Source organism: Ixodes scapularis, unplaced genomic scaffold (genome assembly GCF_016920785.2).
Source record: "Ixodes scapularis isolate PalLabHiFi unplaced genomic scaffold, ASM1692078v2 PGA_scaffold5__190_contigs__length_132052651, whole genome shotgun sequence".
Taxonomy (NCBI): domain Eukaryota; kingdom Metazoa; phylum Arthropoda; class Arachnida; order Ixodida; family Ixodidae; genus Ixodes; species Ixodes scapularis.
The window spans coordinates 46,614,271-46,637,364 of NW_024609880.1; the positions used below are offsets into that span (position 1 = coordinate 46,614,271).

General features: G+C 49.1%; 3 protein-coding genes across 4 annotated transcripts in view; 2 read left to right on the forward strand and 1 right to left on the reverse strand.

Moving 5' to 3' along the window:
* Positions 1-947: 947 nt before the first annotated feature.
* The window catches only part of LOC115312844 (juvenile hormone acid O-methyltransferase-like), a 39,058-nt gene continuing 16,911 nt past the window's right edge, over positions 948-23,094 (forward strand). The window contains exon 1 of the mRNA XM_040207985.1: positions 948-1,481. Coding sequence (XP_040063919.1) covers positions 948-1,481 — 534 coding nt within the window. The remainder of the gene's footprint in view (positions 1,482-23,094) is intronic.
* Positions 4,962-6,562, forward strand: LOC120838186 (uncharacterized abhydrolase domain-containing protein DDB_G0269086-like). Its single transcript, XM_040207984.3, has 2 exons — positions 4,962-5,232; positions 5,738-6,562. Exons 1-2 carry the CDS (start codon positions 5,160-5,162, stop codon positions 6,556-6,558), a joined length of 894 nt encoding a protein of 297 aa, XP_040063918.1. The 5' UTR covers positions 4,962-5,159; the 3' UTR covers positions 6,559-6,562.
* On the reverse strand, positions 6,814-12,277 carry LOC115311936 (putative nuclease HARBI1). Of its 2 annotated transcripts, XM_040207983.2 has the most exons (5): positions 12,207-12,277; positions 12,006-12,170; positions 11,789-11,928; positions 11,548-11,716; positions 7,812-8,607 (listed from the first exon to the last, which is right to left on the reverse strand). In XM_040207983.2, exons 1-5 carry the CDS (start codon positions 12,258-12,260, stop codon positions 7,939-7,941), a joined length of 1,197 nt encoding a protein of 398 aa, XP_040063917.1. In that variant the 5' UTR covers positions 12,261-12,277; the 3' UTR covers positions 7,812-7,938. The 2 variants fall into 2 exon arrangements, with proteins under 2 accessions (XP_040063916.1, XP_040063917.1); XM_040207982.3 differs by having other exon boundaries at positions 6,814-8,607; positions 12,006-12,272.

The window sequence follows — 23,094 nt, forward strand, 5'->3', positions numbered from 1 at the left end:
TCGCGCGTTTACAATTTCGGCCGCACGGTGGCGACACTGTTCGATCTCGAGGCGAATAGCATATGCAGCTGCGATTTCGACACATGAATACATGGTGGTAAAAGTATCGCACTATGTACCTAGAGACGTGCGATTTAAAACTATACTGGTTAAAGCGGTGCTGGAATCCATATTCTTTTGTGTTCTTGTTATATTGTATATTTGGGTATCGCTGTCGCTTTCTATAAAACAAAACGCAACATGTGTCTGTTTTGTTTCACACATACAAATAGTGAGTATTTCTAGCCAAAGAAATAGTAAAAAAAAATTGCACCAATTACGAAACAAAGTATTTTTCTAAATTCTAGTTGCAAACGCTGAAGTTATGAAGTTTGTTTACTGACTTGGTCTGTGACCTTAAACCCTTCGTGCATTAAATTTAAAAGTCACGTGAAAACATGGATAACAACTTAACATTGAAACACTTGTAAATGAATCTTTCGAATAAGGTAGACACAAAATATTGAGCGTATTTTGCGCAGCGCTCTGTGTGTATTCTTTTCTGTGGCCACGAGTCTACTAAATTTGTAGGGCGATGTCTTCTAACCCAGTTAGCAGTCGTGCAGACGTTTTCTGTCACGCTTTTATGCCAACGATAGGCTCACTTTGTAGAAACCTGCCCTATACACATTCACTGTTAATATAATAAATATAAATTATAGGTCTGAAAAAAAATGTAGCGCACAATCTGTTGGCTGCATTGGGCACCACCTGTTTCTGCAAACGTTTGTTCCTCTAGAACGAAGAGCGGCACTTCCTGCTTTCCTTTCGGTTATTTGTTCAGTCAGTCGTGAAAAACGAGCATTTTTGGGTTATACTTGAGCAGTGTGAAGTCGCGCTAACTGAAGTCTTTAGGAAGGCTAGTTGGAAACAGCGTCGTCAAACCGCCACTGACGGAGCGCCCCAGTATGTCTGTGAAAGACGTCGCCATTTCCAGCACCATCGCGCCAGGCGAGTACGTCGTGAAGAATGAAATGCAGCGGGAAAAAAGCATCCATGCTTTGGAACTATTAGAAGGATCATTTGGGACTGAGGACACCTCCGACCACCAGTTTCTCGACGTGGGCTGCGGTCCTGGAGACTTCACGCGCGACTGCCTCCTTCCCCGCTGCCCACCGTGCCGAAGAATCATGGCCGTTGACGCGTCCGAGGACATGGTGCAGTACGCCCGGGAGCATTTCGCCCATCCCAAGATCTGCTACGATGTCCTTGACATTGGATCTAAGGATGTGTCCGACTTCATAGAACGCCACGGAGAATTTGATCGCGTCTACTCTTTCTTTTGCTTGCACTGGATGACGGACCAAGAAACGGTCTTGAAAAATGTGGCCAAGTTGATGAAACCCGGGGGAGGTTGTCTTCTCCTTTTCAATGCTTCCAGTCCTGCGATGCGCTTTCGGAAAAAGATGGCCGAAATGGAGCGTTGGCAGAAGTACAGAGAGGTACGTAAACATTCGCATGTTTTAGTTTGTATAGTCTTAGTACGCAGCGACCTCGTTTCAGGTGTCACGCAGGAGGCGAGCGCATCGTTTTCGGTTTTTGGTATAACCAGAGTTAAGGTGTAATTATGTCGCCACGAAACACAAGGTCTCAATAACGTCTGCTTCATCTGACATCTTGCTGTGCCTAGTGGCTACACTGGCAAACTAAAATTTATTCATCAATATTTTCCTCTTTTTCATCAAGAAAGATGGTAGCTGGAACACAAAAGCTGCAGAAAGTGTAACTTGACGGAATTTCGGTTCCAAGATGACAAACTTTAACGTAATGTATCATAAGCCAATTATAATTTTAACCAAAAAGAACAATTACGACACCGAGACTTTTAAGAAGAAACATATATTGTCGCTCTAGGAACTAATCGTCATTTTTTGAGGGTGAAAATGATAATGTGCTGGTCTGCCATTGGTCACAGGAGTGGCTGGCGAGCGAATTCTTGATTAAAACAATTTGCAGTGTTGAAAGACATAATCATTCTCCCAGCGTCCACCCCCCCCCCCCCGGTATCATTTCTCTATAGCACCGTGCTTTAGAGCTTAACACAGGTGAGAAAGACAACAATAACGCGACCAAAATTCGTATTCGTATGGTAAACACTGCACATGTCAGTGATTTTAGTAACCAATGGGGGGCCCATAAATCCTTCTCAAGAATCACAACTTGCTACATGCGACTATATTAATCACTGATCTCTATAAGAATTGCTGGATCGCGTTTGCCCGTTCCGCGAATGCGGCCACTGGTGGCCATCTTTTTGGTACAGTTATATTACCTCTAGCAAAGGTACAGCTGCTGCAGCCACTATCATCCATATCATCCATTCATGGCAGACAGCATTGTAGCAGTTGTGGTGGCCTGCTGCCATCAAAAAAACGTAGGTGATATTTCGTGCTTGATTGAAATTGTTTGACGAAACATATTGTTAAAACCCCGCGTGAACGGTAGCCCGATCTTTGAGGACCCGGTGAAAGTTTCACGAAATCGCAGCCCGGGGAAAAGCAGCACAGCACGCATCGAAAGTCGCATCGAAAGAAGCATCGAAAGCAGACGCCGGTACGGAGTCTCCTTTCGATGCGAGCTGCGCTGCTTTTCCCCCGGTTCTGCGCTTTTGTAGAACTTTCGCCGGGTCCTCAAAGATGAGGCTACCGTTCACGCCGGGTTTCAAGAATCTGCTTCGTCGAACAACTTCAGTCAAGCACGAAATAGCACCCACGGTACAGTGTACTAGATCCACGGCTATTTTATGGCAGCCTGCCGCCATTGCGCTGTCCGCCATATTACTATGATGGCTAGAGATAATACAACTCTACCAAAAATATGGCCGACCGTGGCCGCATTCCTGTCCATAGGCGGAGCTGCTGGTCAAACGCGATCCAGCAGATAGATATAGCGATGAGTGATAATAATAAACCTATAGGAAGTATTCACTGGCGGCCATAGCTGTGTGCGCGACTGCTGAGCGCGTGCTGAAGGCGAGCTTCCACGGTTCTTCTGTAACGTGCATTCCGCACCCTCAAGATTGCCGGTCTTAACAGCCTATTAATGTGGGCTCGTTCTGAGCATGCGCTCCAGATAGCACCCACAAATATGGCGCCCAGTGAATACTCCTTATTGCTATATTGCCGCGCGCCAAGTAGGCAGCGCGGCCGTAGCCTAAATAAAGCCTAGTTCACATGCAGCGATTTTGGCCCTAGAGCGGCGCGATTTCTGCCGTCGCGGCGCTTTGGCCAGCACCAGCCATTCTGCGGCACGAGCGCCGCGACGGCAGAAATCGCGCCGCTTTAGGGCCAAAATCACTGCATGTGAAACACGCTTAACGGTTATCGCGCTTGCCTCCCACGCGAATGGCCAGGGTTCGATTCCTGGCCGCGGCTACGCATTTTTGTTTACACTGTAATGTGTCGTTTTCCATAATAAACCTGAGACGAAGGAAAAATAAAAAAAACGGACAGTACAACGAAGTCTCTAACACAGCTTGAAAATTTATTTAACAACCATCGTCTTATGGTGAATTCAGCTGGTAGATCTGGATCGATTTCTAAAATCTGCGAGGGAGGAGAAAACCCGCTCCTTTCGCCACGCTCTGGATCCACCAGGTGAAGATGCGGGCGCGGATTTGGAGCGGCCCAACGCCCAACCGACGTGAACGGAAACGGAAGGACGCTCTTCCCGTGAGCCTCTAGCAGTCTCCCTCCCGGCCCTCCCGTCTCCCGTGCATGATTCCCGCGCTTCTCCCTTCTGCAAGCGACAGCATGGCTGCTCCCGCTCAGCTGTCAGATCCGGCCGTGCGCCAACTGCTGCTGTCCCTCCTCGGAGGACGTGAGGCAGCTGGATACGGCAACGGTGAGTTGGCAGAGGTCCGTGCTCCGAGGTCGGCGGATGACTTTCGGGCGAAACACAAAGAGCTTTCTGCGCACGAGCGCGCGTTTCGCGACCACTAAACAACATGCTCACGTTATTATGCTCGAGTTCACCTTAGGATGTACTGCAGCAGAAGCTCTACTTCGTGTTACCTTAGTGCGGACTAACCGTAGAGGCCGTACTAGCGCGAGGCGGCAGCCTTGACCGGCGCCCTCTCTGCGCGAACGAACGCTTCATGAGCTCGGGCTTTCAGCACGTGTGGCCAACCATAGTGCATGCTTAATTTTGAGACTTGTTCACCTGCAGGATGGTGCTGTGTTTGGCTCTGCTGCTTGAGCAAGGAGCTCGAGGATGACCGCGGGTCTTCCTGTCGTAAAATGGACCGCGTAAATAGGCCAAATAAAATGAAAGCAGTGAAAGTTTAGAGTGTGCGTTTTGGGCTCAAAAAGCAGACCCTACAAGACACTGTTGTCAGCAACGACTCCTGCACTGCGTGTTCTTGAGGACGCCATTGTTTTAGTTATTACTAGTTTACTTTTTTATTCTTCAAATAACATACCTAAATTGGGATTAGAAACACAAAAGACCTGAAAGCTTAGCCAAGCATGTGATTGAAAGGGTTGCACCCGGCCTCTTAGAGTAGCCGTGTAAACCACTTTCCTTTCCCCGTTATTACATTTTATTCCCATAATGTACATCCATGAAATTGGCACATAGTAAATGCATCACTTCAAGACACCTTGAAAAACTTCACTGCTCATTAGACCCCATATGAGCCTTGCTGCAATAACATCTTAAGGCCGGTCGCATAGATGTATACATTCCTACATGCACAGCTACAGTAACTTGTGGTCCAGAGTGACTGGGTCACCGGAACCGAAACCATTCAGCATTATCGATCTGCGAATATCAAAACATAATTGAGCGTGATCAATCTCCAACCTGCATCCAGTTGATGATTCAGGGAAATGCTCTGGGTGTTCCTCTCTGGTACTCGCTATTATGGTCCCTGCTTCGGTTGCTCGATGGTAAAATCTTTCTTGATCAAATTTATAAGCCGATGCATCTCCCTCATTCAGATGCTGCCACACCTGCTGCACTCAATGAAAATACCATGACAAACCTTGGCGAACTTTTAAGCCGGGCTGGTGTTGCTCGTGACAAGCAGTGCTTGCTCAAAATATTCAGTGGAAATTTGTTCTTGGGAGCCTGTGTTAAAATGGTGATTTGACAATGCTGTGAATAACCTTACAGGCCAAATGCCTCCTCCCGTGGAAGCGCCTTCAACGGAGGAAGTCCAGGTAGCCCCCAAGAAAACAAAGAACGCTGGCTGTAAGTGATGTCATTCTACACTCTTTTTTTCCCCGCTTGGCTAGAGAAAGGGGGCAGAACATTGGGGAGATTGATTCTTTGGGGCCATGTTGGCATAAAAAGCTATGTCCAGATTCTAATTCAAAAATCTACTTTTCCCTAAGAAAACCAGATCTCACTATGATGTCCTCATTTAAACTTTTTATTCAGGGCTTGCATGTTGCATGAACAGGGAATGTGGAGGGGTGGCAATATGAGCTGGCACAAAAAGAGTTCAGGCAGGACCAATAAAAATGGCACGTGGATACCTTGAGTTGCGTTAGGCTGGTGGCACTTGACTGTCGGCTCATGTTGCCGCGGCGTCTGTACATATTCACACATCCAAATAAGCAAACGGCACCAAGCGTTCTATATTCGAGCCTGATCATTGAGTAAGTAGTGCCTAAAAGTGTTTCGCTTCGTTGAAAACTAACATCAACGACAAGCCCTAAGTATTACAGTAAATGACTCAATGTTCCTCTTTCAGATGCTGAGTGGACAAGTGGCGAAACAAAGCTGCTGCTTGATTACTACGAACGTTACTTTCCCCAAATGGGACCACCAAAAAAATTTAAAAACAAAAAATGTGTATTTATTAGAATCTCTGAAGACCTACAGACCATACTTAAATCACAAAAAACGCCAGAGCAGTGTAATACAAGACTGAAAACGATACAAAAGCGGAAGCGACAAGCAGTCAACTACAACGGCCGTTCAGGTGTGGGACCTGTCGACGTTCCTTATGAGGATGAACTGGATAGAATCAGCATGATGGATGATAGTATCGAGCCGGAGGTCATCAGGGACGTGCATGGGGCAACGCACAAGAAGGCTATGCCAAGCAGTCAAGCGAGGGCGGCCGCAGCAGCTGCCGCAGAAGCAGCTGCCGCAGAAGCAGCTGCAGCAGAAGCAGCTGCAGCAGAAGCAGCTGCAGCAGAAGCAATACCAACACCAGCCGACAGTGCCGTAGCCAGCACATCCTCTACAAGCTCAGAGGAGTCGTCCCAACCAGCCAGCAGTGCAGGCACCCCTCATCGTTCAGGAAGGGTGAACTCTGCACGCATGGAGCATATGAAGGAGTTCTTCACTGAGATGGCGAAGCTTGAGGAAGCAAGAGCAGTACGAAAAGCACAACAGGACGAGTTGAAGGAAGAAAGGCATGCAGCCAAAAGGATGATAAAGGAAGAGAAGTGTGCAGCCAAAAGGAAGCTAAAGGAAGAGATGCGGCTGGAACGACAAGAAATGCACCGAGAGAAAATGCGGCTTCTCGCCATGCTTGTGACCCAGCCTGAGACGAAACAGGATTGAAAGAATTTTTTCACAATAGCTGTATTCTTGACATTAGTGCAATAAATTCATAATTTGCAAGTGGGCCTTCCTTCTAATCTGAAGTGGATACTTCAAAAGATGGTTAGGTAAACTTACCTTAAAAAGTATTCGAGCATACAACTTCTATGATCATGGCAACGGCAGCTTAAATACTGCGAATAAAACACAACGAAAAGAGAGCATTTGCCTACATACCACACAAATACAGGAATATATTCACTGGAAGCAGAAATGTCTATTGAAATTTCATTTCATTTTTATTTGGATTTTCACCAGCAATGCCGGGTAGGGGGAGGCAGGACAAAAGGCATTTCTGCCTGATGGGCCCCCATCCCCTGTAAAGTTCAGAGCAGCACGCAGAGTTCATTGGCCAAGCTAAAAAAATACGGCAGCAAACATGTTCCATGACTAAAACGCAGAGCAACCTAAAAATAGCAATACGGTTAAAATAAAATTGCGATAAAATTAGACGCAGAAACAACAGTAACACTTATCAGCTCTCAGTTGCTTTTTAAAAAGTTACAGTTTAAACGGCAAGAAGAGACATAAAAATATGGACAGTCAAGGATGAATATATTTCACACAAAACAAAATTGTCATGAGAACGAAACAAGAACATGGTCTAAAGCACAGCAGAAGACTCATTTCAGATCTGCAGGGGAGAACTGCGATAAAATCGGAAGCACAAGCAACATCAACGCTTGTCACAGCCCTTTGTTGCTATGAAAATAATAGTTTGAACGGCAAGACGAGACAAAATTTGGACAAATAAAAAATAAAATATTTCACGCAAAACCTAAGTGGTCATCAGAAGAAACAAGAACAAGTAGAAGACTCATCCCAGGTCCGCACGGGAATGGTGACATGGTGAAGTAATGTTAAATATATACACACCACAGTCACATTGTGAATGTATATTGTGGATCACTCTTCGCATTGTCATGGTACAGTGAACCGGTACTCTATGGTTGAATCTGAATATGCAATCCTTAACCTGTCTACCGACAGTCTTTATCAAAAGCCCAAATCCCATGGCTCGCTGGTCGGCGCAAGCTCGCTCTCGTACTGTAGTGTTGCTAACGTTGGGGGGGGGGGGGGGGGGGGGGAAGGGGTCATGCTACAAACTCCACTACCTGTTACCAAGGCCACTGCCTGTCTAAGAAATGGGGCCTTGCCAGCGCAAAAAAAAACTATCACAAAAAAAAAAAAAAAGAATTGAAAGGAATGTTATGTTACATTGATGGGGAGGGAAAAAGCAAGAACTCGGGCAGACGCCCCTTGTCCCCAAGACCTACATTCTACAGGCCTCCAATGAGGTTGTGAAAATAAGCTTGCGAGTTTCCGTGTCCGGATGGCGACTCATCTCAGCCCCATTTGTGCAATGACCCTGTCCCTCTTCTCCTCTCCAAGTCTGCGGAGGATGGAATCTGTGGCCGTCATGGGCCCAAACTCCTCCAGGGAGTCAGTGTCTGGGCGTCTAGCCTCCCCGTCTTCGGGGTCCTCCACAACGCTATGCTCTCCGGCCTCAATGCAGAGGTTGTGGAGGACGCAACAAGCAATAATGAACTTTGCTGAGTGGTCCACAGTGATGAATTCGAGGAGCTTTAGCTGCCTAAAACGCTTTTTTAGGTCAGCGAAAGAGTTCTCTATCAGCACACGAGTGCCCGAGAATTTCAGATTGAAATTCCTCTGCTTTGCGGTCAGACGACCGTAATCCCGGAAGGGAGTTAGCATATACTCTCTCAAAGGATACGCCGCATCGCCGAGGATGTGGTATTGGCTCCTGCGGCAGATCTCTGGTAGCTTGTCTGCAATGCTTGATGTTCGATACACCCTGGCATCATGGACCTTGCTTGGGTGTCCAGTAGTTACATCCAGGAACCGCTTGTGGCGGTCACAGATTGCCTGCAGTGTCAACGACGGGTAACCATGCCGGTTGACGTAAGTCGACCGGATCTTTTTGGCTGGGCACTCAATGGCGATGTATGACCCATCGATGCACCCAATTGTGCCAGGGACACCGGATACCTGCAGCAAGAAAGGTAGACAAAAGTTTCTCTCGGTGTTCTGAGATGTTTTGTCAAACGAAACAGAATGACGGTTAGCGTCAAATTTGGTTTAAATTGTTCCACTGTTATATCCTCGGTGTCTAGTAAGTTACTGACAACAAAAGAATTAAAACAAACTCGGCAAGTGGGATGACGAACACATCTTTTAACTAGCAGCTGCATGAGTGAATTCTCAAGCATTCTTCGTGGTCAAACTGAACCAAAAAAAAAAAAGCGTGAAAGGGACGAGGAAAGTGCGAACTACAAAAATCAAAATCAGAAAGAAAATATTGAGCCAGAAAAAGCTATTTAATCAGCTGGAAGCTGATTTGCAGCCATGCAAGCTTCCGAGTCCCATCTTTAGACAGGAACAGCGATGGTGCGGATACATTATTGTCAATTGCTCTCATGGTGAATAATTCCATGATTTCCTTGCCCATCTCCTCTCTCGCCTTCCCAAAATTCACTAGGCTCATATCTCGGGTATAGGCAACCTGCAGTGCAGTTTGGCGCTGCACGTTGCGCCATCTAGCGGCTGCAAAATAAAGAAACTGGGTAGGCCAGGCCCGCGCGAGTCGCGGGTGCAGCGGGCGGGCGCATCCAGAAACCACGTGTGAACGTTGCATTCCGGGTCTGCGTGAGCTTTTTTTTTAAACCGTTTTTCATAAAAGTAAGTCCCAACTTCACGTCTCTACGACCTCACCGGGTTCCTGTAACATCTCGCCTACTCTTATAGTTCCCCCAAAAAATAAACGTTGCTACTGCTGCGTGAAAGACGGCCACAGTCGCGAAGGTGACTCAAGCGTCAAACTTCACCACTTCCCTTCGAGATCTTGGAAAGTGAAAGCGACACGGCGACAGAAGTGGATTACTGCAGTGCGACGCATCAAGTAAGTGAATTTTACAGAAACTCTTGGGGGGGACGTGAACGAAAATATATGTGCAGGCTCGGAAAGTGGTCGGACGAACTCGTTTTGCAGACTACTCGGCAAAATAACATATTAAAAGTTGTATTACGAGTTGCTTTGACAGCCACATAGGGAAATACGATAGGAACAATCAGGCCGATTGTTGCTTTGCTGTGACGTCGAGAATCGGGCGATCAGGTCTTTAAGCGAAAGGCTCGTCGGCCCGTTCCGGCACCCCTAATGCCGTTCGGCACGCGTGGTCACAACCAAAACCTTCCAAACCTGCGAGAGTAGATTTTCGTAGCACAAAGTTTTGTTTGTTTCAGCAACCAAATTTAATGCTGAGTCTGGTAACAAATGTGACGGCGTGCAGAAAGCAGGCTAAAAATGTTTTTGTTTGGCAAAAGCTCGTGCGAAGCGTAAATATCCTTCCACATACTTTGTTGCCTGTCGCCTTTTTACACCAGGCTTTGCGATGTGCATACGGTTATGTAGCATGCTGAGTTCCAAATTTTATTCTAGTGTGTGTGGCCGTCGGGAGGAGAGGACGGCCCAGCGAGGCGCGAGCGGGGCCAGCCGGCGAGGAAAGAGGAAGAGCGTGCTGCACGAGGCTGGGACTGGGCAGGAACGATAGAGCCGTTTTGGCTGGTCTGACCCATGGCGATTCCCGGGGGCATTCCACCAGCGAAGTGCGGGTCAGGACTGGCGGAAGCGGCGAGCCCTGGCCATACCGGCCTGGGCTATGACGATCCCGTAGTGGTTCCGCAGCGAGACTCTGAATGTGATAGCGCGGAACAGCTAGCCTACGCAGCACTGGCGTGGGAAGGACGATCCGCAGGCCTGGACACGGGCTCCGACTGCGAGTTCTGAACGACGGGCGACAACTAGGGTTGGCGGGTCCGGACTGCCGGCTCTCGAAGACGGGCAACCGGGATGTACAATAAACCTATTCGCTGCCTTCTCGTTGTATTGTGTCACTTCCTGGGAGACGAGCGAAGCACAGACCGATCGGGCGGCCACAAGTAGTGAAGACAACTCGAACTGGTGTCCAGATGACGACTCTAGAATATTCTCTAAACACTTGAACCTATCAAGACTCCCGATGGTCTTAAAAAACCGCATGAAGAAAACCAGGGACGCACGCAGGTGCACACGGGGACTGCTGAAATCGGGGCCACTGCCGCTCGCAACGGCCCGGCGGGCAGATAGGCCGCCCCATTAACAGAGGCGCCTCCGCTTGTGGCGCTGAATGCAGTACTATCGTGGCGCCGCCTAGCCATTGCCGGCTGCCTATAAGACTCCTATTAGCAACAATAAGTCTCGCAAGCGGCCTTCTGGGAGCCTGTTGGAGTGATGCCACGGAAAGAAGTTTTTCCTAGTTACTTTGCAAATGGTTGCTAATATTTTTGCTGTTTTTAGTACCACATTTAGGTGAAGGTGCAGAGACCATTCAGTGATTGGCGACCGCAGAGACACATGCTCGTTTTCAAAGCTAGTATACCCAATTAAAAGTTCCTGTAAGCTCCCTACTGTTGAGGTGCAATGATCACCAGCACTACCTGTTTGGCCTCTGTTTATGGAGTGTTGTTTTATCCGTCTATTACTATGCCTATGGTTAACTGTGCTCTTTCTGACGAGACTTGCACAAAGTACTTTTGGCCGAACGCAAAGAACTTTGCCATGCATTGCAATATTCGCCAACGTATGAAGATGTCATCTGCAGCGCCACTTCGACTGCTGCAACCGATGAAGGTCGCTCTCCAATTTACACGGTGTGGTTAGATACTGTTGGACCGTTCAAGACATCTCGTGGATGGATGGATGGTAATGACTATACCCTTTGTAATGGGCGGCACCTTGTGCCACCTACCCCTAACTCATATTTGATATATTTGTAGCACAAGGCTACAAATATATCATATATCAGCCTCCTCACGAAATTCGTGCGGTAGTGCACACTGCACAGCCTTTTTGAGGAGATACAGCTAGAATAATTGAATCATGGTACAAACCTCTTCAAAGTCTCTTGACAGGCGCTCCAGATCCTCGGGGAACTTGATGAGGCGCGGTCCGATGCTCAGGATGAAATCCAGAACTCGATCCATCATGCCGTGAAGCGTGCTCTCACCCAGGTTGAAACGTCCGGCAACGTCTCTGATGCATGCTTTGTTAGCCGCGTACCTGAGTTGTGTACATAGAATGAAAACAAAAATCGATGGGAGTGAACACGGAGAACCACGGTCAAGTACTTACCAGAGAAATGACAGCAGGTGCTCCTCTGCGCTCTTCGCTGGCGATCCTCCGTGATCGGCAGCGGGGTACATAGGAGACGCCGCAAACTCGTCGATCAGCTTGTAGGCTGTTCGCCTCGAGATGCGAAAGTTCCGACGGAACTGGAAGCAAAGGGCTTATTTGCTTACGCATGCTGAACCGAACAGATATGAGACGAAGTACGAGACGTATCGCTTACCTCCTCGTCCCAGTAGACGTGAACCGTTCGCTCGATGTAATCCTCGATCTTGGGTCTCTTGTTACGAGGTCCAAAGAGCTCCGTGAACTTTCGTTCGCAAAGTAGCCGCGAACGCGATTCGCCGGAGCTGCTGCCCGAGCTCGAACTTGAACTGCTGCTTGAGCTCGAACTTGAACTGTCTGAGCTCTCTGAATCATCGCTTTCACATAGCAGGAGCACCGACGCACGCAAGTCCGGTCCCACCTTCGACGCCATTTCGCACAACAGCGCGATCCACTCCTGCCGAGCAGGCGCCGAGAAAGGAAGTGACGTAGGGCGCTGCAACCGAGCACCAGCCTATTTCCGGAGAGCTCGCCCGAATTCCACGGAGCGGTTTCGCCGCTCTTTGACGCGCTCCACGGAGCTCGCGCTGCCACAAATCTGCGAGCTGAAGATGGCCAACTTGATCCGAATCCGCGAGGTGAAGATGCGCGCCCCAAAAGGAGCGGGTTTTGAGCGCGCCAGATCTACCAGGTGAATTCACCATTATATACACGTCACCGACCTCCAAAACAGTTCAGAAGACCTCCTCGCCCACTTTGCACAGTACCCTCACCCTCAACATAAACCGAACAACGCACACAAAGCAAACACGCCCAAAACACCAGGGGACGCTACTCGAAAAGGGAAAGCAGGAACTTCCGCACTTGACAAGGTCAGACCGAACCAAACATCACTTATAAACTCTTTTGTTCCCCTATCAAAAAACAAACAAAATTGCCCCCCCCCCCCCAAAAAAAAAAAAAGAAGAGAAGAACCCGAACCACGAAACAAGTGACCCAGCACTTAACCAAAAAAAAAATTATAAACCTAGAAACTTTTTTGTTCCCTTATCAAGAGCTAATGAAGGTTGACTAATACAGTTTCCGAAGCTTAAAATACGTAAAGTTTCCTTTAACACTCTCGTATGGCTATTTTTTTCTCTATGTACGACTTCTGTACCCTCCCACTCTGGTACACAGTTGTTACACTTTATCAACTTTCAATAAAGTGGTTTATCAACCACTTTATGTTTAGCAATTTCAGAGTTCAGTGCATTATTTTGAACTGCCCTTTTGTGCTCTAATATACGATCATTTATACAACGACCAGTCTGTCCCACATAGGAGAACCCACACCGCAAAGGAATATTATAAACGACCTCTTCTTGACAAGGCACCGCTGGATCCCGGTGTTTTTTCGTACACCCCAGACCAGTCCCTGAAAATGGCGTCAACCTTTCGAGCTTGTTCGGCGCTTGTTCTGCGCTTCAGTTCATGTTTATAGTCTACTGGTCCTCTGCAAGTTGGGTCAACGGTTGGCGGAGCTGGAGGCTGATTGGTGCTTCCTGGGTTTTTGCCTGAACAAGAAGTTCGTCGAGGTTGACAGGTGGCCCTACCTCTCAACTATGCCAAGCGGATGGAGCCTCAAGAGGAAAGTGCTGACGTCCTACCGCAACGCTCTCCAGGGTCAAGTCAAGCAACTATGGGAGGTCTGGGACATCATTTGGACACTAACGCATGGATTGAACTATTGTCACTCTGGAGAGTATCGTTCGTGGCGACAGTTGTTGTCGCAAAAGAAAGAGCTGTGTTTTGGGGGGAGTAGAAGAAAGGCTTTGGCAGCCATGACAACAGATAGTGAAAGGTTCACTAAAGATACTTGTGTGCAGGCCCCGAAAAGACCTGTCAATCTGTCAAATGAGAAACTGGATGTAAGAACCGAAGTGTGTTTGGCAAAGGGGCCCAAGTTTTCCTTAGATATAAGGCCTTCGAGAGTTGACATTGTTTCGGATGTGCTTGCGATTTCGACGAGGATTCTTGACCAAGAAAAAAAGAAGTTGTTTATTGATGCATCCTTGCAAAGAGTGTCGAGATTGGTGGATCCGTCATTTCTGACAGATAAAATTGTTTGTAAAAAATTTGGTGATGTGAAGAAAGATCTCGAAAGTAAGGATCTGACCGTGCTTCAAACTGACAAATCAGGAAAGTTCGCTGTCTTGTCAAATGGAATGTTTAGTGAGAAAGCAGATCTAGCGATTACTAAACTTTTTAAACCTTTTACTGGTGATTTGAAAAAGGCCAAGCGAAGAGTGTGTGCAGTGTTAGATGAGTGTGACTTTCCTAACGTAGTGAAGGGTTTGGGGAAAGTGGCGCAGTCAACTTTAAGGTTGAAGTTCTTGCTAAAAGATCATAAACCGGAGTGTCCCTTAAGAGTTGTTGTAAATGAAAACGGCACCTGGCAGAAAGTCCTGTCTGTTTTCGTGCAGAAATGTCTCGGAGGAGTAGAGGTTGATTGTCCCTTGTCTTTAAGAAACTCTGAGCAGTTGATTCAGTTGTTAACGCCTTATCACGGGAAGCCTTGCAGTGCTTTAACTTTAGATATTAAGGATCTCTATTATTCCATGGAACAGACTGAGCTGCTGGTGAGGGTAAAAGGTTGGTGTGAGCAAAATTTGGTACAATTCCAATCCGCGTCTGGAATTGATGTTGACAGCTTCATGAGTATTCTGGAGTACTACTTGAGTTCTACGGTTATTGAGTACAAGGGTGATCTGTTCGTTCAGAGAGAGGGCGTGTGTATTGGCTCTTCGATCGCACCAATTTTGTCGGAAATCTTTTTGAACCATTTGGATCATCACGTCAGTGTTTTTGTAGCTTCTTTGCCGGATGCTAAGGTTATAGTCCGGAGATTCGTGGATGATATTTTGATTTGCGTCTTTGAGGGAACGTCGGTGCAGACGATCAAGCAATGTGTGCTGGATAGATGCCCTCGGTTAACTTTTACAAAGGGGCAGCCTGTTTATGGCGAAATTCAGTATTTGGATTTAAGGCTGTATACCAGCAGTGGTCTCTGCTGGAGGTATGGGAAAGAGGCGGCAAAGTTATTACTGGCCGCCGATAGTTGCCATTCAAAAACTGTGAAGAGAGGTGTGATTGCTTCTGTAATAGGAAACGCTTGCAGAAAGTCCTGTGTACATTGGATGGAGAGGGCAGTAGCCTTGCAGTCGGAGCGTCTTTTGGAAGCGGGCTATAGACAGGTGGTAATATCCAGCGTGGTGTCGAAAGTGTTGGACCGGATTGTCTTTGCCCCCCCGGAGAAAACAGTGTTAAAAAATAAGGTATCTGTTCCCTTTCATCATGCCATCTCACACAATGTCAGGTCTGTGGCGTCAAAGTTTGGCGTTAACGTTGTATTTAAAGCGCAGAACAAGCTCGAAAGGTTGACGCCATTTTCAGGGACTGGTCTGGGGTGTACGAAAAAACACCGGGATCCAGCGGTGCCTTGTCAAGAAGAGGTCGTTTATAATATTCCTTTGCGGTGTGGGTTCTCCTATGTGGGACAGACTGGTCGTTGTATAAATGATCGTATATTAGAGCACAAAAGGGCAGTTTAAAATAATGCACCGAACTCTGAAATTGCTAAACATGTAGGCGAGTGTAACAACTGTGTACCAGAGTGGGAGGGTACAGAAGTCGTACATAGAGAAAAAAATAGCCATACGAGAGTGTTAAAGGAAACTTTACGTATTTTAAGCTTCGGAAACTGTATTAGTCAACCTTCATTAGCTCTTGATAAGGGAACAAAAAAGTTTCTAGGTTTATAATTTTTTTTTTTTTTTTTTGTTAAGTGCTGGGTCACTTGTTTCGTGGTTCCGGTTCTTCTCTTCTTTTTTTCTTTTTTTTTTTGGGGGGGGGGGGGCAATTTTGTTTGTTTTTTGATAGGGGAACAAAAGAGTTTATAAGTGATGTTTGGTTCGGTCTGACCTTGTCAAGTGCGGAAGTTCCTGCTTTCCCTTTTCGAGTAGCGTCCCCTGGTGTTTTGGGCGTGTTTGCTTTGTGTGCGTTGTTCGGTTTATGTTGAGGGTGAGGGTACTGTGCAAAGTGGGCGAGGAGGTCTTTTGAACTGTTTTGGAGGTCGGTGACGTGTATATAAGACGATGGTTGTTAAATAAATTTTCAAGCTGTGTTAGAGACTTCGTTGTACTGTCCGTTTTTTTTATTTTTCCTTCGCCTCAGGTTTATTATGGATACCATTCACCAGCTCGCCTGTGTTTTTTACCTTTCTTCACTAATGTGATGTTCTAGTGGATTCGAGAACCGTCTAGCTGATTCGAGGTTGGAATGTTCTCCGCGTCGAACCTTCTACATCGAATGCTCCAGAATCCAACGCGTGTACAAAAGCGGCTCCGCCTGGCAAGCAGGAGTCAGTCTCGCCCCAGCGTTCGACTCTGCTGCCACGCCGACTTCGACGCCCGCGACGCTCTATTATTATCTTCTGTACCCTTTTATTTTTGGCACAAGTTCGCCACATTAAACGTTTATTTCTTCCTGTTTATTTTCTCTTATTTACTGGTCACCACCTGTGACATTTTGGTGGAGGTGCTGGGTACCGCATGCCCGTGCAGCGTTCCCCTCCAAGAACCCGCAGTGCAAGTCCAGTTTCAAGCCCAGTGAGGAGACCAGTCCCCGCGGAACCCGAAACCCGGACCAGCCGGCGCATCAAGGGAAAGGATCCGGAATACGGTTCGTTACTGGACAAGCCCAAGCCGAAGACGACGACGATGGCCAACCAGTCGCAGACCCCGGCCGCTCCTGCCTTCATCTACCTGCCCGTCGCACCCCGTACTCCGACGCCATTCCACGGGGACGCCCACGAAGACGTCGAGGACTGGCTTCAACAGTACGAGCGGGTGGCCCAGCACAATCGATGGACGGACGACCAGCGCCTGCAGAACCTTTACTTCGCGCTCGAAGGAACGGCCAGGCACTGGTTCGAGAATCGGGAGACTTCGTTGATCTCGTGGACCGCCTGCAAGAATGAGTTGAGGCGAACTTTCACTAACCAATATCGACGGGAGAGGGCCGAGGACCTTCTGCGAATGAGAACCCAGGGCGCAAACGAGACCATCACCAGTTTCGTCGAGGATGTCCTGCGCCTGGTCACTCGCGCCGACCCTCAAGCCACCGACGAGAAGAAGTCGAGGATCCTGATGCGAGGCGTACGAGATGACATCTTCGGAGGCCTCGTCCGCAATCCGCCGACCACCGTCGAAACGTTTGTAACAGAGGCGACCAACATTGAACGGGCCCTGCAAGCACGAGCCGCTCACTTCCATCGAGCTCCTGCCGTCGCTGCACCCACGCCGTCAAGCTGCGCCCTCAGCCCCAATATTGCGGGGATCCGAGAATTAGACCGGGACATCGTCCGTGAAGAACTGAAGAGGCTGATACCTGCCGCCGAACGTCCAGCTTCACTCTCGATCGCCGAGATTGTTCGAGAAGAGGTCCAGCAAGCGCTCCAGCCAGACGTTCTCGCCGACGCCGCACCGGAACCACCAGCTGTGACCTATGCCGCCGTTGTTCGTCGTCCGCAGCCTCCTATTCCTCGGCAGTACCCATGTGCACCCCGACGAGAAGTCTCTTCGCCGCAGTACGCGCCGCGCCAAGAGCACCGTGGACTTCGAAAGACCGACGTGTGGCGCACGGATGACGGACGCCCGGTGTGCTTCCACTGCGAAGAGGCTGACCACGTTTACCGGAGGTGCCCCTACCGCCAGCTCGGCCTGCGAGGATTCGCTCCAAACGACCGTCGACCTCGTGTTGGAGAACGACCAAGGGACATCGAGGAATACCTCCGTCGCCCTCCGTCACCAGCGCCCACCGCACCACGAGGTTCCCGTTCTCCATCCCCCCGACGTTCCGCGTCGCCTTTCCGTCGGTCGCGCCGTGACAGCCTGTCCCCTCTATCTCGTCGGGAAAACTAAGTGCGGCAACGCCTGGAGGTGCCGTTGCCGAAGACGACCCGAGTAAAGAGCCTCCAAGAACGCCGGAGCGCTCCCACTCTCCCGACGCCACGCATCGCTACGACACGCCTGCAACGGTGTCCAACAACCTAAACGTCGTCATGGACGGCCACGACGCATCGGCACTCGTGGACACCGGAGCAGACTACTCAGTCTTGAGTGGGAGGCTCTCCCGCCGCCTTCGAAAAGTCATGACGCCGTGGGAAGGACCCCAAATACGAACCGCCGGAGGACATCTCATCACACCAGTCGGGAGATGCACTGCTCGCGTCGAGATCCACGGTGAAACGTGCCCTGTCAGGTTCGTCGTTCTGCAAGACTGTTCGAGGGACGTTATCCTCGGAATGGACTTTCTCTGCGAGTATGCCGCCGTCATCGACCTCGGAACAAACCGGCTGACGCTACGAAAACCTGCTCCACCAGCGGAGGAACCCCAAGCGACGCCACCCACGGTCCGAGTCCTCGCAAACCACGTAAACCTACCACCGCGGTCGAGTGTTTTCGTACTTGTCGGGATCGATGAAGCTTCCTGTGGCGAAGTTCTTCTCGAGGGAAGCCTCCAATTGCTCCTGGGAAGAGGCATAGGCGTCGCAAGGGGAGTAGCTGAACTTCAGGATGGGCGGACTGTGGCACTCGTGACGAACTTCCGAAACGAAACGCAACACCTCACGAAAGGTGCAGCCGTGGGTCACGTCGAGAAACTCCGAAACCCCGCCGAAATCACCGCGATTACTGACGAATCCTCGCCGCCCCAGCAAGACAGTACGTCGCCAGCGCAGCTCGACATTGACCCTAAGCTTCCGGACCCTAAACGGCGTCAGCTGGTTAACCTCCTCACCGCATACCGCGACTGCTTTGCGACGTCGTCGAAGGTGCGCCAAACCGCGGTTGCCAAGCACCGCATCGTTACCGAGGACGACGCGCGCCCTGTGCATCGATCACCGTACAGAGTCTCCGCTAAGGAAAGGGAGGTGATTCATCAGCAAGTTCAAGAGATGCTGAATGACGACATAATCCAACCTTCAAGCAGCCCATGGGCCTCTCCAGTCGTGCTGGTTAAGAAAAAGGACGGAACTCTTCGGTTCTGCGCGGACTACCGGCAGCTCAACACGGTTACGAAGAAAGACGTCTACCCACTCCCCCGCATCGACGACACTTTAGACCGGCTGCGCCACTCTCGATACTTTTCATCGATGGACCTGAAGAGCGGCTACTGGCAAATCGAGGTCGACGAACGGGACCGAGAGAAGACAGCCTTCGTCACGCCGGATGGACTGTACGAGTTCAAGGTGATGCCCTTCGGACTATGCACGGCGCCAGCAACTTTCCAGCGTGTCATGGACACCGTACTGGCAGGGCTGAAGGGGCAGAGTTGTCTCGTCTACCTTGACGACGTCGTAGTATTTTCAGCTGACTTCGACGAGCACTTGAGACGACTCCGAGCTGTTCTTCAAGCCATTCAGACCGCCGGACTCACACTCAGGCCGTCAAAGTGCCGGTTCGCCTATGACGAACTGAAGTTCCTTGGCCACGTGGTTAGTAACGAAGGCGTCCGCCCAGACCCCGAGAAGACTCGCGCCGTCGCGGCATTTCCAGCGCCGACAGATAAGAAGGCCGTGCGAAGATTCCTTGGACTTTGTGCCTATTATCGACGCTTCGTTCGGGATTTCGCAAGGATTTCCGCACCACTTACGAATCTCACGAAGGACGCCGAGAAGTTCGAATTCGAATGGGCTGAAGAGCAACAGCAGGCATTCGACGAACTGAATAGACGACTCCAGACTCCTCCTCTGCTTGGACATTTCGACCAGGATGCGGAAACAGAAATTCACATGGACGCAAGTAACGCGGGACTGGGCGCAGTACTAGTCCAAGTGCAAGAAGGCATCGAGCGAGTCATCGCCTACGCAAGTCGGACATTGTCCAAGGCGGAGAAAAATTACTCCACAACTGAGAAAGAATGCCTTGCGGTCGTCTGGGCAATAACGAAGTTTCGTCCGTACTTGTACGGGAGCCCGTTCCGTGTAGTCACGGACCACCACTCGCTCTGCTGGCTTGCGAAGCTGAAGGACCCGTCAGGACGCCTCGCTCGATGGAGTCTTCGACTACAAGAGTTCAACATGACAGTGGTCTATAAGTCAGGCCGCAAGCACAGCGACGCCGACTGCCTGTCCAGAGCAAAATGTCACAGGTGGTGACCAATAAATAAGAGGAAATAAACAGGAAGAAATAAACGTTTAATGTGGCGAACTTGTGCCAAAAATAAAAGGGTACAAAAGATAATAGAGCGTCGCGGGCGTCGAAGTCGGTGTGTCAGCAGAGTCGAACGCTGGGGCGAGATTGACTCCTGCTTGCCAGGCGGAGCCGCTTTTGTCCACGCGTTGGCTTCTGGAGCATTCGATGTAGAAGGTTCGACGCGGAGAACATTCCAACCTCGAATCAGCTAGACGGTTCTCGAATTCACTAGAACATCACATTACAGTGTAAACAAAAATGCGTAGCCGCGGCCAAGAATCAAAGCCTGGCCATTCGCGTGGGAGGCAAGCGCGATAACCGTTAAGCCTAGTTCACATGCAGCGGTTTTGGCCCTAGAGCGGCGCGATTTCTGCCGTCGCGGCGCTCCAGCCAGCACCAGCAATTCAGCGGCACGAGCGCCGCGACGGCAGAAATCGCGCCGCTTTAGGGCCAAAATCGCTGCATGTGACACACGCTTTAGGCTACGGCCGCGCTGTCTACTTGGCGCGCGGCATTCTTGGGTTCACTGCCTACTTGGCGCGCGGCAGCTTGGGTTCACTGTACCCAAGTACAGTGAACCCAAGCATCAAGGAGAATGCCGGGATTGGTGTTCCACGCGCGGCACGTGCTGGCGTCAGCCGTAGCAACTTTTCTAAAGCAAATACCTAAAACAAATGGCATCTTGCACGCGCGTTTGTCAACGCTTCATTTTGTTTTTTTACTTCGAATTTTTTATACGGGGAAGGTATGCGTGTGTGGCGCGTGGAACACCAATCCCTGCATTCTCCTTGATGCTTGGGTAATATAGCAAATGGTCTATTAAAGTTAGATAGTACTTGACGAATACCACCTAGAAGACAAGGCCTGCGCATGACGTTTCGTTAGTAGATCCCCGACCAGCCCCAAGCGGCAAACACCCCGAAGCTTGACGAGAGTAGGGGCCGCGTCGCAACTACGGCTGTTTTCCAAATCTTACTCAAATAGATCCGAGTTACTCCGGCGGATCGTATCACGTGACAGCACGGATTGAGAAACGCTGGACACGGGTAGGTTTTAGAACGCCAAGGTACAAAAACCTTACCCTGGAGTAAGATTGAGTAAATTTTGGGACACGGCCTACGTCGCATCCACTGGCGGCCACAGCTGTGTGCGCGAGTGCTGAGCGCGAGCTCAGCACTCGCTCCCGGCTTTGAGACCGAGCATTTCCAGCGCGCGCGTACTCAGGAAGAACGCTTCAAAGCAGCGACCTCGAGCTCTCGTGGTTGTGGCGTTGGCTGCGTTCTCTGCTTAAAAGTAGTATAAACAGCGCCCTCAAAAATGCCGTCCAGTGCCAGCGTCCAGCGTCCAACGAAGGGCTTTGCAGCCCTTCGCACAGCAGTAAGGCATTTTCACTCACGCATTTGACGCCCCACGTGAACGTTTAACTTTATCGTATGCTACAGCTACAGTGTACTAGGATACTTGGGTAATGTTGGGACCGGAGGGGCTCGCCTGAAGCGCGTGATATTGATCGCGACAGGTGTCGACACCGGCGCGTTATACAGAGGGTGTGCGCATGCGCGAAAATATGAATCTTTGGGGCCGCTTTGGTGGAGTGTACATAGGATTTCTGATACAGCAACGACCTGCCAGCAGTCGTACCGCGGCATAAATTACGCTGCGGCACGATCGTTAGCAACACGATGCTTCAATGTATTGAACGGTACAAGCTACATTACCCTTCCTTTACATAAAATCAATTGCGACTTTAAAGAAGCGGATTGCAAGTTGTTTCAGCGTAGAATTAGCTGCGACTTTCCGTTTGTCGGATGGTGAGCATTTTAAATGAAATGCTCATTTCCTTGGTCGCAAAGGCCGAACATTCGATATTTTAAAGGAATATCTTAAACTCGGAAGCAGGTTTTCTTTTTTCTTTTTTTTTTTCCCCTATCTTATTTTATAATGGAACGAAACAACACATACTAAAGTCCGAGATTGTTTTGGTATGTTTTTAATACCCCAGGTTAACTTCTCTGCCTTTTTTTTCTGCCCGTTTTCTTTTTCTTGACCTTAATCAGCTCGCTTCACTTGTCACTCATTCTTCTGTTCATTTATGCGACGAACCACCCAAGCGACGGTCGCAAAGGGGTGAAAATCTTTTATTTCTTCATGGCTGCCACGACCATCCGAGGACCACCCGACGTTCACTTGTAAGAAATGGCTTATAAGCCGAGACAATTTTTATCACGCGTTTTAACATTGAACTTACTGAGTGCAAAAACTAAGGCAACGTGGGCTGAAAGTGTAATGCTTTAAAAGATTTAAAGAAGAAAACAAGCAACTATTTCACATCATTTAGACCAGGAAACAACAGCACACGTAAATAAGGCAAGGTAAAAGTTGTAATTGGTTACAGCACGGCATTTAAATACATGGTTACAATTTGCAGCACATACATGCACTCTAAGAAAAAGTGAGCACCCCCCCCTCGTCATCGTGCGTTTTGACGGCTGTAACTACCCCACAGGCTTACTTAACTACCCACTGTGCTCGAGCCATTGAGAGTTAGCACCCTGTTGGCAGGTGACAAGCATGGGGTAGTCACGTTCTATAAACTCTTGAATTGAACATTCAAGTGCATGCAGCCGTTCAATAGTAAAAGTCACTTCAAAAATCTCAAGAAGTACTTGAAACTTGTTTCCTTTGTGCGTTGGTTATCATTTATTCAAATTTAAACCGGTCGAAACAAGCGTGTGGCTCAGTTCGCCTAATCTGGCAGAAAACAAACAAGTACAGGCAACCTTGGTAGGCACCTGCTAAAACCCGAGGCAGATAAAAAGTATCGCGGTTGTCCTTTTTGGTTCCGTCGCGGGTTTTACCATGTACAGAAGTAAACAGCTGGCAGCTGGCGCCGTGCTCGAGGAATTTAACCAAATCTCTAGAAAAGCACAGGAAGCTACGCACAGGCGTGAGTTGACTTGAATGTTCGCCGGACGACATACTCTCGTCGTCTTTTATTGTGCGGTTCAGTAAAGAGCGTGCTCTCAATAA

Coding starts and splice junctions, on each gene's coding strand:
- LOC120838186 (XM_040207984.3), top strand. CDS start 5,160: ATGCCTCCTCCCGTGGAAGCGCCTTCAACGGAGGAAGTCCAGGTAGCC. Junction 5,233..5,737: donor GAAAACAAAGAACGCTGGCT/GTAAGTGATGTC, acceptor TTCCTCTTTCAG/ATGCTGAGTGGACAAGTGGC.
- LOC115311936 (XM_040207982.3), bottom strand. CDS start 12,260: ATGGCGTCGAAGGTGGGACCGGACTTGCGTGCGTCGGTGCTCCTGCTA. Junction 11,717..11,788: donor CACCTGCTGTCATTTCTCTG/GTAAGTACTTGA, acceptor TACACAACTCAG/GTACGCGGCTAACAAAGCAT. Junction 8,608..11,547: donor TGTCAAGAGACTTTGAAGAG/GTTTGTACCATG, acceptor TTCTTGCTGCAG/GTATCCGGTGTCCCTGGCAC.